This window comes from Eptesicus fuscus, chromosome 3 (assembly GCF_027574615.1).
Source record: "Eptesicus fuscus isolate TK198812 chromosome 3, DD_ASM_mEF_20220401, whole genome shotgun sequence".
Lineage (NCBI taxonomy): Eukaryota > Metazoa > Chordata > Mammalia > Chiroptera > Vespertilionidae > Eptesicus > Eptesicus fuscus.
In genome coordinates, this window is record NC_072475.1 from 57,934,030 (window position 1) to 57,948,692 (window position 14,663).

The 14,663-nt window shown below is 40.7% G+C and overlaps 1 protein-coding gene and 1 pseudogene across 1 annotated transcript in view; both read right to left on the minus strand.

The window, feature by feature from the left end:
* Positions 1-206: 206 nt before the first annotated feature.
* Positions 207-375, minus strand: LOC103290750 (40S ribosomal protein S29-like; annotated as a pseudogene).
* Positions 376-3,130: 2,755 nt separating this feature from the next.
* Positions 3,131-14,663, minus strand: part of LOC103290802 (protein mono-ADP-ribosyltransferase PARP15) — a 48,929-nt gene continuing 37,396 nt past the window's right edge. Inside the window, exons 10-13 of the mRNA XM_054713922.1 lie at positions 13,446-13,655; positions 9,013-9,146; positions 5,512-5,686; positions 3,131-5,199 (exon numbers count right to left, since the gene is read on the minus strand). Of these exons, the coding sequence (XP_054569897.1) occupies positions 4,910-5,199; positions 5,512-5,686; positions 9,013-9,146; positions 13,446-13,655 (809 nt within the window). The 3' untranslated portion in view covers positions 3,131-4,909. The remainder of the gene's footprint in view (positions 5,200-5,511; positions 5,687-9,012; positions 9,147-13,445; positions 13,656-14,663) is intronic.

Consider the following 14,663-nt stretch of genomic DNA (forward strand, 5'->3'; position numbering starts at 1 on the left):
CCAGGGGGCAGCTCCTGCATTGAGCGCCTGCCCCCTGGTGGTCAGTGCGCATCATAGCAACCGGTCATTCTGCCATTCAGTCGATTTGCATATTTGGGTTTTATTATATAGGATATATTTGAAGGGTTGTTGTTGTTTTCATGTACAAAAAGATAGTCTTCTGTCATAAGGTAGATGTCTTGAATGACCCATTCATAAAAATTCACTTAGTCCAGCTTAATGAAGCCTATGTCCTCGCGTGCTGAGGGAAACACTGGCTACACGTGTTGAGGCATATTTCCAGATCAGACCATGGCGGTTTGAGCAGATGCAACAAGAATGAAAACCCTGGCCAAATTTCCTCGGATGGCTCCAGTAGAGTTATTGGTGACCCATATTGCTCTCTCTGTAGCAATGAGGCAAAAGTTTTTCTCAATATAATTTTGGTATTATCTTATTTAACCCTGGAAACTAGAAAGGCAGGAATCATTATCTTACTTTTTAAATGAAGAACCGAGGCTCTGAGAGTTTAGATGACTTGTCCAAGTTTATACAAGTAACACATTAGTTCTTGGGTCAGGACTAAATCCAGGTCTACCAACTCAAGGACAATACTAAGTGATGCCACCTTTTGATATTCTAAAACTAGTTTTATTTTTTGTTTTTATTTCAAATTTTTTCTTGTATTTACATCTTAAATTTTTATTGTCTTTCATTCTGATTTTCACACCAATCTTTTCCTTATTAATATGTTGGCCTTATATTGATTACTGATAGAAAAATAGTGATGAACCCAAATCCCTGGATTGCCTGGCAGCAAAGAACAATATAAGAAAATAACTTCTAGTTATTATTTGTTTATGTGTTTTCCTGAACCTCAGGCCCTTACCTGTATAATAGTAGTCCTTTGGGTCTTTGTATACTGCAATAAGAGAGCATGATAGAAAGATGAACCCAAGGAAAGAAGATTTTATGAAAGTGATACCCAAATGGCGAGCTGAGGTTTTCCCCCAGGATCATGTCTCACGAAGTTGAAGAATGAAATCAAAGACCAGAAGATTTAAGCAAAAGCATGGGAGATTTATTGCAAGTAGATTCAGACTCTCTGCACAGGAAGGGGGCCCAATAATGGGTTGCCACTGAAGCTTTTTAGTCTAGGGGATTATATATGTTACAAGCCTACCCTATATCTATCCGTGTGGCCACCTGATTGATTCCCTCAATTGTTCTTGCCCAGCAACAAACCTGGACTTGCCCTGTTCCTATGCCTGAGCTCACCTTATTGTTGCAGCCCTTCCCTGGTTTCACATACCTCCCACTCTGAGTGTAAACATTGATATTTCTGCATGGTTGGTGTCTGTGGTTAGGCTTGCTCATTGCCGTGTCTGCCCCTGCCAACATTCCACCTGCCTTTGTTTTTTTTTACTGGAACCCCTGCCCTATCTGCCTGCTTGTCAAGCTACCTCCTCTCAAAAGTCAGTTATTTATTTGATGGGCCTTAGTTATAGAATTGTAATTTTAGGTAATAAGGTCAACAGTTAGGTAATAAAGGGCTTCAGAGAAATAAATTACTGTATTTAAAATGCCTTTCTTAACAAGATAAGGAAAATAAAGTAGGAGAATATTTATATTCTGGTGGTTACAAAAATAATATAAACAATGAGGGAAATGAAACAACATCTTTCAACATTTTATTCACTCTAATTACAAGATTCCCTCCATATGTTTACTAATAGTTGTGGTGAAAACCAAGATTCATCTGCGATAATGGGAAATACAGGGTATCCAAAAAAAAACACCTACATACACACTTTGAATAATTATTCATTCCAATAGGTTAAATCTGAAAGAAAAGAAACATCAATTGTGCTATCAGCTCTTAAGTAAATTTTGGGGGGACATCCTGTATATGTTGATCTCTGCTCCTTGTTCCTGGCACACAGTTCCTAAAACCCTTGTAATTTCCTAAGTGATAAGAGCATTAGGAGCAACTTTTGTTCTAAAATTTGACCTCAGTGCCTGACACAAGAGTTCTTAAATAACTTGGAATTTCCCGGGTGTGGTAATGTATTTTATTCTAATGAGGTAACTCTTGGTGAGCTCCTGGGTGGGGGCTGGTCATCAGGGAGACCAAGTCACAGTTAGAAACTAGATATTCCTCTAGCAAAAAAGGGTTTATTCCAGGAAAAAGAGAGAACTGCAACCCAGAACATGCAGACATGGCAAATTCACCACCACAAATAAAGAAGAAGTTCTTATAGGGATGGTAAAAAGAAGGCTGTTGTGATAACCAGAGTTCTTGTTATTTAGCTTCTTGACTAACATAGGAATGAGAGTTCCCCCTACAGGCCCTCCAGATTCCAATCTGATTGAGGTCAACTATTAATTTTTTTATATATAACTTTCAGCCCCATGCTCTATTCTTCAGAAAGGGAAGAGGGACTGGAAGTGACTTAATTATTGATCATGCCTACGTGATGAAGCCTCCATAAAAATCCAAAGGTATAGCCCTGGCTGGTGTTGCTCAATGGTTAGAGTGTCGGCCTGAGCATCAAAGGGTTGCAAGTTCAATCCCTGGCCCCAGTTGGGACTTGTGCAGGAGACACATCAATGTTTCTCTCTCTCTCTCACTCTCCTTCCCCTACCCTTCCTTCCACTCTCTTTCTAAAAATCAATAACATGTTGTTGTTAACCTCACCCGAGGATATTTTTTACTTTTATACTCAAGACTTCTGTGTTTTACTGCTGAAGTAGAAGTATAGAAAAATAAATTGGAGAGTCCTTGAATAACAGCAGCAGAGGAGACAGGAGACAGCAGTTTACATCGTAAGAGTCTACCTTACCTAAGGAAAAGGAGCTGTTCCATGCTCCAACCTGGCTCATTAGAATTCTACCCTGGGATTGGGAGCCAAGGCCCAGGTAGTTAACAGAGCATTATTTAACGTTGTTTTGTTCTCTAGAACTATATTTCCTTCAAGAAATCCAGGGAGTAATGTTAATGAAGGTAGATTATGGTCTTTGCAACTCATATTCCAATCATATATTTATCTAGAGATGTAACCACCCTATTTTGACATGACATATATGTAAAAACATACATTAAAATACAATTAAAATGATATATGAGGTATTTAATGACACATAAGGGGAAAATGATACATAAAAAGGAAAATATATAGTACAGAACTCAACCACTAAGATTGTTTACAGAAAAATTAATAATATGAGACAAATACTTGTAATGTTAAATGAAAAATGTAGATATAGTATTGTATAATTGGTAATTGAATAAAATGTTATTTTAATTGAATAAAGTGCGATTTTTAATTTCTTGAAGGTTGATGAAGAAACTAGAAGGGAGTACATAAGAATACTGGCAGTGGTTTCCTCAAAGTATTGGAATTATGGGTGATGGAGTTTGGTGAGGATTTTTTAATGCATTTCTATACTCCTTAATGCTTTATTTATGATAACATAAATACTTCTTAAATGTCTGCAACTCTTGAAAAGTAATGTTTCAGGATAAATATGCTACTAAATATTTTAAGAATTTATCTAACTCTAATATAAGGGATGAATCTAAAGGGCCACCATCTATAAAAGAAATGAGATATGTTCTGTGTCAGTGTAGGTAGGACAGTGATCAGCAGGTAATAGACATTGAAGAATAGATTTCAACTCAGTATAAGCAAGAGTTTTTCGATACTTAGAGCTGTCCTGGAATGGAATACTAGTAGGTTCTCTCAAGATGCTGCGCGCTGGAAGTGGTCAAGCAGAGCCAGAGGGCTTTTTGCCCTAGGAGATGGTGAAGGGAGAAAGACGAGGAGACAGTGGGACTAGATGATCTCTAGTGCCCTTTTCACTGCTAACATTTTATCAACTTGTCATTCATTCACCTATTCATATGACCTCCAAGATGGTCCCCATGATCCTTGCCTACTGATGGCCATGCCTTGTTTAATACCTCCCACATTGAAGGAGCTGATTCATGGAACCAATAGGATATTGTAGAAAGGATGGAGTATGACTTCAGAGGCTAGACCATAAAATATATTGTGGCTTCTGCCTTCTCTTTCCTGAGTTGCTCACTGTGGAATAAGTCAGCTGCCACGTCATGAGGACACTAAAGCAGCCTGCAGAGAGGCCCATGTGGAGGGGGAATGAGGACTCCTGCCAACATCCAGCAAAACACTTGCCAGCCATTAGAGTGATTCCCCTTGGAAGCGGATCGTCCAGCCCCAGCAAAGCATTCAGATGACTGCATCCCCTGCCTTCATCTTCACTGCAACTTCATGACAAACCTTAAGTCAGAACAACTCAGTTAAGCCATGCCTGAATTCTTTACCCACAAGGACACTAAATTTGGCAGTAATGTGTTATGTAGCATTAGATAGCAATACAACGCATTTTTACCTGATTTGTTTCACAACAAAGTTGACATAATATTCTTTGATTCAGTCACTCTATTGCTAATAAGAGTTTCTTAAGGAGGCAAAATCCCGAGCTGTTACAGATGCACAATAGCAGCCTATTCATTTAACAGTATGGTTTAACTCAACACAGTTTGGGGTCTTAACATAGTCCAATAAGAACAATGACAACTTGGCTTTAGAATGATTCATCTTATTTCTTTTCCAATAGAAGAAAAAGAAATGTTCTCTTTGTTTCCTATGGATTTGGTGTCTGTAGTTGTAGCTATAATTGTGTCATTTATATTTCTCAGCTTCCACCCATCAATATGCTCAGAAGAAAGATATGCTAGAAATTGCAATAAAGCATTTAAAAAGACCTTTTTTCAGCATTATAGGCCTAGCATGGAGATTTTTAAAATCTGTTTAAACAAACCAAAGGCAAAGACAAAAATTCTATAAATTGTTCTCATAAATAGATGACTAAATCTCCTCTGAGGTGTTTTTTTTAATCCTATGTTTTAACATCTGAAAGTTATGAGATATTCTGGGTAAGCTTGATTATCAAAGAATACCACAAATAACTTTGGATGTTGTATATCATCTGTGACAGAGTCAAAGAGATCTATGGAATTGTAAGGGTTCTTTGGTGGAGGCGTAACTATTCCTTCACGTCCACGTGTGTAGACTCCTGTAAGTACTCGTACAACATAAATATGTTTCCTCCCAGTGCTGTCTGGTCTGGAGTATCTATCATCAGCAGAATAACTGGCATCAACAGCAAAATAAGTTCCTTTTCCATAGGCTACAGCTGCAGAGAGAAAGACAAAACCCTTCATAAGAACATAAAATTATCACAGTATGCAGAACCATACCCAAACCTGAAAATTAAATAAAATTTTAATGCAGTTCTTGGTCACCACAGCCACTTTTCATCATTTCTAAAATTCCCTTCATCTGTCCTGGAAAGGTTGCCAGTCTCCTTTTGGGTGAAACAGAATGAGCTCTATCCTGACAATGACAGTATGGCTGCCATCTATGGCTACACTGCTTGGGTATGAATAGTCAACACTAGAACATCCATTCACCTCATTCCGATCAGTCAGATTACTTGCTTCCTTACCATTCTTCCCAGCATAACTGCGATTAAAGCCGTGCTGATTGACATGTGGCACAGAGTGTGCATCTGTCCCGTGGAAGAGGATTTTCTCATTATCTATATGGCCATTCTTGATGTCCATGTGCTTTTTCTTTATCTGGTAGCTCTGCCAGAGAAATTCATTCTGTATCCTCTCAATCTACAATTGACAAAGAGCAAAACATTTGGATATGACCATAAAGCTCAGTACAGTGTCTGCTTGGCCTTTAAGCAATATAGAGAAGGAGGAGGAGAAGAAAATGCAAATAAACAGCAATTTCAGAGTGGGTAATGACAAGAGAAAAATTCTGAGATGTTCTACACTGAATTACAGTGGGCTGGAGAGTGGAAGACCAAACAGCTAACAAAATTGCTCTCATTCCTGAGTATATGCTGGGCTGTGAATTAACTTCTAGGCGGCTATTGCTGAGATTATCTAAATGAGAGAATAACCAGGCACCATCAAACCCCAGGAGCCTCAGCTTCTCGTTTACACATTAACTTTCCAGATTGTTGCCCACCACGAATCTGAATGAGCAAACACTTCTGCCTGACCGACTCTGTGCCTATCCCAGAACTAGCCCGGCTTCATCTTTCCCCACACTCTTTCTCTACCTCCAGCCAATGTAAATTCTCTCAAATAGTACTTACATCTTCTTCCCACTACCTGATGCAAAATGCTCGCTGACTCCAGGAAGGCGGGCATGCTATCTTTTCCACTTGGTACTTCTGCAGGAGGTTTAGACTTCACGCCTCAGGACCTGGTCATTTTTCTTGGTAGCAATGACCCAAAAAACCCTTTCTTTTCAAAAGACTTTCAGCGGTGGAAGTTTAAAATTGTGTTTAACAGTAGCTTTTTGCCTTTAGAAAAAGGATAGGCTAAAAGCATCTGTATGTTATAATACTGCTTATTATTGTTATCTATTTTACATAAAAGAACTTATAATTTATATTAAAATGTTTACCTGGAATTCCTAGAAATTTATTGACATTCAAACTTCCACTCAAAAATTTGTAATCATTTAATAATTATTTCCATAATTCCTTCTGATCTCCCAATCATAATTCTTTCTGCATTGCTCCAATTATGGTCACAAATCACCTCATAACTGTCTAATTAAATGACTATTTCTTTCTAGAGATATCAACAGCATTTCAAACCATGAACCATCCTCTCCTTGGAACTTTGTCCTTCAACTTTTTTCAGAAAATCATTCTCTATTGGCTCTCATTTCTTCTAGAGAATGAATTTAATTCACTAATCATCTATTGGACATCTAGTATGACTCAAGCACTGTGTTGGGTCTCTGTCCTCGAAACACTTTCAGTCTAGAGGGAAAGACAAGAAAACAAATCACCACCCCTCACTATGAGAAGGGATGGGTTAGGAGAACATACACGGAGTATGAAAGCATCAGAAAGAGATACAGATAATCTATGTTTCGGGGGAGAGTAGGAAATCTGAGCAAATGGTGTTCTGGAAAGAAAGGCAGAAGAAGGGTTGAAGAAGAAGGGAGTAGACAACTGTGAGCAGATACTGAGGGGAAGCCAAGTGATAAAAGCAGGAGGGAAAGTTATTCTGCTGAGTGTGATAGAAGCCTCATGATGAAGGTTTGGAATAGGAAATGCATTCCAAAAATCAACCCTCATGATGAAGGGGGTTGACTGGAGGAAGCAAGGGAGGATTCCAGGTACCTGAAGAGTCCAGCTACGATTGGAGACCATGAATTAGTAATGATTTTATTTAGCAGCAGCAGGAGAGAAGGTAGGTTATGGAATTAATCCAAAGTTAATGTTTTTTAAAATGGGTATAATAGAAGGATAAGAGTCAATAATGTTGCAGAAATTGGGTAAACAAATTAAAGCAGGGTTCCAGTACTCTCAACAGCTTTGAACATAATGAAGCATCTCCTCCTTTAAATCTGTCCCTTCTACAATCTCTCTTTTCTGGTTCTTCTTTCTCAGAAATTTTTACTCATTCCTTCCATAGGTATTGTGTCCCACATTATACTAATTACTGGGAATGCAGAGATGAGAAGAAGGTGATTCCTACCTTACAAAGTCCGCAGCCAAACAGGGGAATCAGGCATGTGCAAAGTTACCAAAACACAATTACATAAGTGCTGTAATGTAGTAAAGTATGCAGTTTTATGGAAGAACCAGCTAGATGTTAAATTACTAGGCTGTTGCACCCTGCTCTGATACATATGGTATGATAAGGACCTTCTAATAAACTTCTACATTTTACTGGCTAATATTTTTATGCAGCATAGTGAATGGACATTGTAGAATCTCTGATCATCTATTCCACTTCATCCCCATTGTGGAGAAACTTCTGGTTTGGGTGGAGTTTACCCTCCTTATAGTTCTAAAATGGAACCCAATTGGGTTAAATAAATCTCATGATGGGTTCCAATAGCCCAGGTCCAAGGCAATTAGTATATGGTAACTTCCCCAACCCAGACTGGTTGGAGTGTCCCACTCAACACAAAGCCTGGTATTCTTATCTATTAATTGTGTGACAGAACACAGTGTCTCTTCTGAAGAATGTGAATGGGGGAAGCCGAGACTCTCTGGTTGACACCAGCAGCCATCCTATAATCACGAAGGGACTCCTGCCTTCAAATAAGGCTGACACTGTGAACAGCAAATCTAGAGAAACTGGATCCAAGGCATCATCGAACCACTGGATCAAAACTGTTCCAAACACTGTCCTACTTCTGGACTTTCCATTAATTTCCAATACATTTCTTTTCTTTCTTAAATCAGTTTCAGTGGGTTTTTTAATTGTAAGTGAAAGTATCCCAACATATACATATAACTTTTGGGGGTCTCCTTCATTATTGTTAATGCATGAATCATGAGATTTGAAGTTTATGGAACTTGAGTGAGACCTAGCTATACTAATAAAAGGGCAATATGCTAATTAGACCAGACATCTTCTGGACAAAGCCATGCTGGTGGGGAACAAGGCAGAGGCGGTTAGGGGCGATCAGGCCAGCAGGAGAGAGCAGTTGGGAGTGATCAGGCAGGCAGGCAGAGGTGGTTAGGGGTTATCAGGCAGGCAGGCAGGCAGAGGCATTTAGTGGTCATCAGGCAGGCAGGCAGAGTGGTAAGGGGCAATCAGGCAGGCAGGCAGAGTGGTTAGGGGCAATCAGGCAGGCAGGCAGAGTGGTTAGGGGCAATCAGGCAGGCAGGCAGGTGAGTGGTTAGGAGCCAGTGGTCCCGGATTGCTAGAGGGATGTCTGACTGCCAGTTTAGGGATTGGGCCTAAACCGGCAGTCGGACATCCCCTGAGGGGTCCTGGATTGGAGAGGGTACAGGCAGGCTGTGGAACTCCCCACGCACACACATGCATGAATTTCATACACCAGGCCTCTAGTTAAAATATAAGATATTAACAAAGAAAGAGTCTTATATAAAAAGATAGCTTTGATGTTAGTTCTTCAATATTTAAGAGAAGTCATTTTAAAAATGCAATATTACCTTCTCTATTCTGTAGGAAAGACAAGTCTGAGAGAATCTATTCTTCACAGTGTCATATTCTGACTGTCCAGGTTGTAGCTGGGTCACACAAAACAGCTGCTGATTCATGTCAGACCGGCATTCAGGAATATTATCTGAAAAGTTAGCATTTGGTGAAACATGACATTAATTACCAGGGATCTCTGAAAACCTAGGCATTTCTAATGCTCTTTCTTCTCATTCATCTAATTCTAGTCTTTGGGGTGGGAGGAAGCTACAACTCTATTATCCTAAATTTGGTAAACACAATGAAGTGAACAGTTCTGACACTAATACAACATAGGTTAATTAATGGTTTAGTTAAAATACTTAGATAAACTTAGATTCACTATAGCTTGAAATGATAATTTTCCCAGAAATTTCTATGGAATTAATTCCATAAGAAGCTAATATGTAAACATGAAAGATAATTTATTGGTGCTTTCACTTTTCTAAGTTCTATTTAGTGTGGTTCTTTATTATTTTTCTTTTGCAACATGATTATCTTGCTAAAGATGTTTAAAACAGTTGCTTAAAGAACATTTGTAGAAGGAGAAACCAAGATGGCGGCATAGGTAAGCACCTAAACTGCTGCCTCGCACAACAATTTCAAAACTACAACTAAAAGACAGAATGGACATCATCCAGAATCACAGGAAAGCTGGCTGAGTGGAAATTCTACAACCAGAAGGAAAGAGAAAAGCTCACAGAAAATCAGAGGAGCTGCAAAGGGCTGAGGTACAGAGACATGCGCACAGAGAGGAAGGGCGGCTGAGTGCCTGGCAGGCTTTCTCTGGCGGGAGAGAGAAGGAAGCCCCCGTCTGCACTGAACCCCAGTTCCGACTGCACTGAACCCCAGTTCCAGGCGAAATCCCATGGACCCAGGCTCATACGGGGGGAGTCTGGACTGTCAGGTAGAGAGAAAGGCACATGGAGACTTGGAGACTCGGGGGAGCCGCAGCAGGCAGGGGTCTGGAGGCGCACGAGTGAGCACAGAGAAGTCTGACTGTGGAGGTTGCCGCTGGCTTTCCCTAGTGGAAGGGAGTCAGAAGCTCCTGACTGCACTGAACCCCAGTTCCTACAGCACTGAACCCCAGTTCTGGGGGAGCCCCTGGGGACACACGCTCTTACAGGGGGAATCTGGACTGTCAGGCGGAAACTCAGAGGAGCCACAAAAGGCAGAGATCTGGAGGCAGAGGTCTGGAGGCGCACGCGCAAGTGCACGCAGAGAGGACTGACTGCTGACTGCGCCGCTGGCTGAAGGGAACCGGAAGCTCCCGACTGCTCTGAACTCCAGGTCCGGGCGAGAATCTGGGAATCCAGATTCATTGGGGGAGAAACTGGACTTCCTGGCAGCGGGCGAAACTCGAGGGCGGCTTTCTCTCAGAGGTGCTTGCAGCGATTACTGCAGGACACAGAGACCCAGGGGCCTCTTAGGGAAGGACTGACGGGAAGCCATTGCTGTATGCTCCGCCCTGAGACTCCATCCCATCCAAGCTGAGCACAGAGGCTTTTGCAGTTTTGCAAGTCTGGTCCCATAAGGCTGTCTCCAGCACAGAAGGTCTCCCAGCGTAGACACAGCTGATACTCACAGCCAATTGACCTGGAGGTCAATTCCTCCTGGTGATACCAACAACAATCAAGGCTTGACTACAACAAGACTGTACACACAGCCCACAAAGGGGTACACCAAGAGTGTCCACCTCAGGTGACTGGGGAGGCTGAGCCACTGGGCCCTATAGGACACCTCGCACACAAAGCCACTCTATCAACTGAGGGAAGCAGCCAAAATGCAGAGACAAAGAAACAGGTCACAAATGAAAGAAATGGAGGAAAGCAAACGACTGGATATAGAGTTCAAAACCATGGTTATAAGGTTTTTCAAGAATTTCCTAGACAAGGCTGATAAATTTAGCAAGACCCTCGAGGATATAAAAAAGGACCAACTAGAAAGTAAGCATACACTGACTGAAATAAAAAATTTTATACAGAGATCCAACAGCGGACCAGAGAATCGCAAGAATCAGGTCAAAGATTTGAAATACAAAGAAGCAAAAAAACACCCAACCGGAAAAGCAAAAAGAAAAAAGAATCCAAAAATATGAGGATAGTGTAAGGAGCCTCTGGGACAACTTCAAGCATACCAATATCCGAATTATGGGGGTGCCAGAAGAGAGAGAGCAAGATACTGAAAACCTATTTGAAGAAATAATGACAGAAAACTTCCCCCACCTGGTGAAAGAAGTAGACTTACAAGTCCAGGAAACACACAGAACCCCAAACAAAAGGAATCCAAAGAGGACCACACCAAGACACATCATAATTAAAATGCCAAGAGCAAAAGACAAAGAGAGAATATTAAAAGCAGCAAGAGAAAAACAGTTAGTTACCTACAAGGGAGCACCCATACGACTGTCAGGTGATTTCTCAACAGAAACTATGCAGGCCAGAAGGGAGTGGCAAGAAATATTCAAAGTGATGAATAGCAAGAACCTACAACCAAGATTACTCTACCCAGAAAAGTTATCATTCAGAATGCAAAGTCAGATAAAGAGCTTCACAGAGAAGAAAAAGCTAAAGGAGTTCATCACCACCAAACCAGTATTATATGAAACGCTGAAAGGTATTCTTTAAGAAGAGGAAGAAGAAGAAAAAGGTAAAGATAAAAATTATGAACAACAAATACATATCTATCAAGAAGTGAATCTAAACATAAAGTGAATAAAAAATCTGATGAACAGAATAAACTGGTGAATATAATAGAATCAGGGGCATAGAAAGGGAGTGGACTGACAATTCTCAGGGGGAAAGGGATGTGGGGGTGGGGGAATAGACTGGACAAAAATCGTGCATCTATGGATGAGGACAGTGGGGGAGGGGGTGGTAAGGGCAGAGGGTGGAGTGGGAACCGGGTGGAGGAGAGCTATGGGGGGGGAAAAAGAGGAACAATTGTAATAATCTGAACAATAAAATTTATTAAAAATGAAAAAAAATAATAGATAGCATAAAAAAAAGACCAAAGGGAAAAAATGTTCATTTATACATCCCTAGATATGATAGTAGATATTTGTTATATTTAACTGTCTGGCATCCTTTTCCCCTTTTTCAGGTGAAAGCATCCTGAATTTCCTTTGGAAGACAACCCTTCTCCATTGCTTCAGATAGTGACCCCCTCCAGTTTAAGTATAGAGGCTGTGACTCTGGCTTGGCCAGTTAGTGTAATTCTGCAAAGATGACCTAAGCTGGTCCAAATCAAAAGGAATCACAGGCCTTATAATGGTACTTCTGTTCCCAAGCATCATATTCCTGATGGGATATATTGCTATGGGATTCTCTCTCTCCTATTGGGCCTGATCATACAAGGATATGGACCTGAAGCTGCAAGCAGCCATCTTTCCCTGTGTGGAGCCTGATAATAAAGACAACACAGCTGAGAAGAGAATGAGTGATAAATAAACTCAGAGTCCAGATGATATCAAATGAGCAACTGGGTCAAACTGGGCCTGAAGCCAAGTATGTCTGGACTTTATAGACAGGTGAGTCAATGAATTCCATTTTTTGCTTAAGCTAGTTTAAAGTGGATTTTCTATTACTTGCTACTGCCAAATCCAACTAGTATTTTTCTTTATTTTATGTGTGTGCATGGAGCTCTTACATGTACTGTGTGTTGCAGCACATTGAGGAGAATAATTATCAGGAAGTAAGTGGAGGGAGAAATGAATTTCTTGCTGGCAGACAACAATTCTAAGTTTAGGAAGGCTGCTGATGACAGGTATGCCTCATTGCCAGTAAAACTCAGTGCTTTCTGGGTAAATGCTCAAAAAAAGGCTAAAAACAGTGGTTGCAAGAGGAGGCTATGTTTCTAGTTATTTTAACAGCAATACCAAATTCACGAAATGGGAAAATGCTAGATCCGAGGAGCAGGTCGATACAGATACTTTCACAGCAGGAATCTGTTTGCTCATGATGTGGTACAACCAGATGACCCTGGCCTCTCTTTTCTTGCATCTGCTTCTGTTCTCAGGCTAACTTGTCTAGAGGTGGATGATCAATAAACCAGTATTGATCAGCTAGTTCATAGCTACAAGAGGCACTGACGGTCAATACCAAACAAAAAGGAAGAACCTGAGATCATTGGCTTGGATTTTCAAAGTCTATTCCCCTCTTTCTGCTTTCTCAGCCCTTCTCTTCTCTTTCTGCTCATTTGTTATTCCTGTTTCCCAGGCATGATTTTGTCCCTCAGAAGAATAATCAGTTGACAGGAGATTGTGTTCCATAGTTTCTGTACTTTTCCCAAGTATTATAGGAGGTTTTCTGTAAAGTCCTAAAACTGATAGAAATAGTGAGCATTCACATCTAAACACTTTCTAGGTGATATTACACATAACCACATGATTTTTAAAAGAACATCTTACATGCAGCCTCGGAAAACGTGGACTGAAAGGTAGGTGATGTGGCTATTCCTTCTCTTTTCTTCATGCTGTCATAGAATACATTCAGCAGCTCAGTTACAAAGATGACAACTTTAACTTTTTTTAATGATGGAGTAGAATGTTTCCGTGTGAAGTCTACAATAGCATTGATTATGTCATCAGCAACTCTGATTGGGTTTTTCCCAGCATTTCCTGGAGGAAAAAATTAAGTGACAAAAATAGTTTCAGCTGGTGTTGGTCATGTGGTCAGACTTGGCAAATGCAGTTCTTGATGCTGAGAAAGAGAAAAGCAACACCCGACAGCCAGAAACTGATCTGGCACTCATAGCTGGGTCTTGGTGTTCTCCAGCTGAACACCAATTATTTCACAGAGCATCATCGAATGTAACCACTCCATAACCATGATGAATTAAGCCAAAAGGAGAACCTTGCATAGTCATATCTGACCACAGACAAAAATATGAACACTATCCAAACCATATAAATGGCTCAACACCCCCATCTTGACTAATATGAACAATCATTCTTCATTACCAATCACATCTTTAGCTACACTCTTTTCTTCTTCCAGATAATATACCCAATCATAGAATTACATCCATTTCCTGAAAGCATCCAATCCCAAGCAAAGCCCTACTTACTTGTGACTGCCATGAAGTCACCTAGCACAAGCTCAAATCTATTAACAAGTCCTTTTTTTTTTTGCATTATTAAAGCTTTAATTACTTTTTTTATTGATTAAGGTATCACATATTTGTCCTCATCCCCCCCATTCCCATCCCAAACCCCTCCCCACACATGCCCCCAACCCCCTGTTGTCCGTGACCACTGGTTAGGCTCATATGCATGCACACAAGTCCTTTGGTTGATCTCTCCCCCTTATCCCCACCCTCCCCTACCTTCCCTCTGAGGTCCGACAGTCTGATCAATGCTTCCCTGTCTCCGGGTCTGTTCTTGTTCAAGTCCTTTTCACAACCTCTTGCTGAGATGCTGCATAGTTCCCCATAGTCATAGTGTGTACTCCTAGTGGTTTTAGCTGAAGGGCATTAGAAGTGCAGAGAAAAGAACATGCTATTTGGATGCAGAAGATCTGGGTTTATGTCCTGGCTCTCCACTGATTAACTGTGTGATCTTAGATAAGTCATTTGATCCCACATATTAGTTTGCTAGGGCTGCCATAACAAAGTGCCATGGACTAGG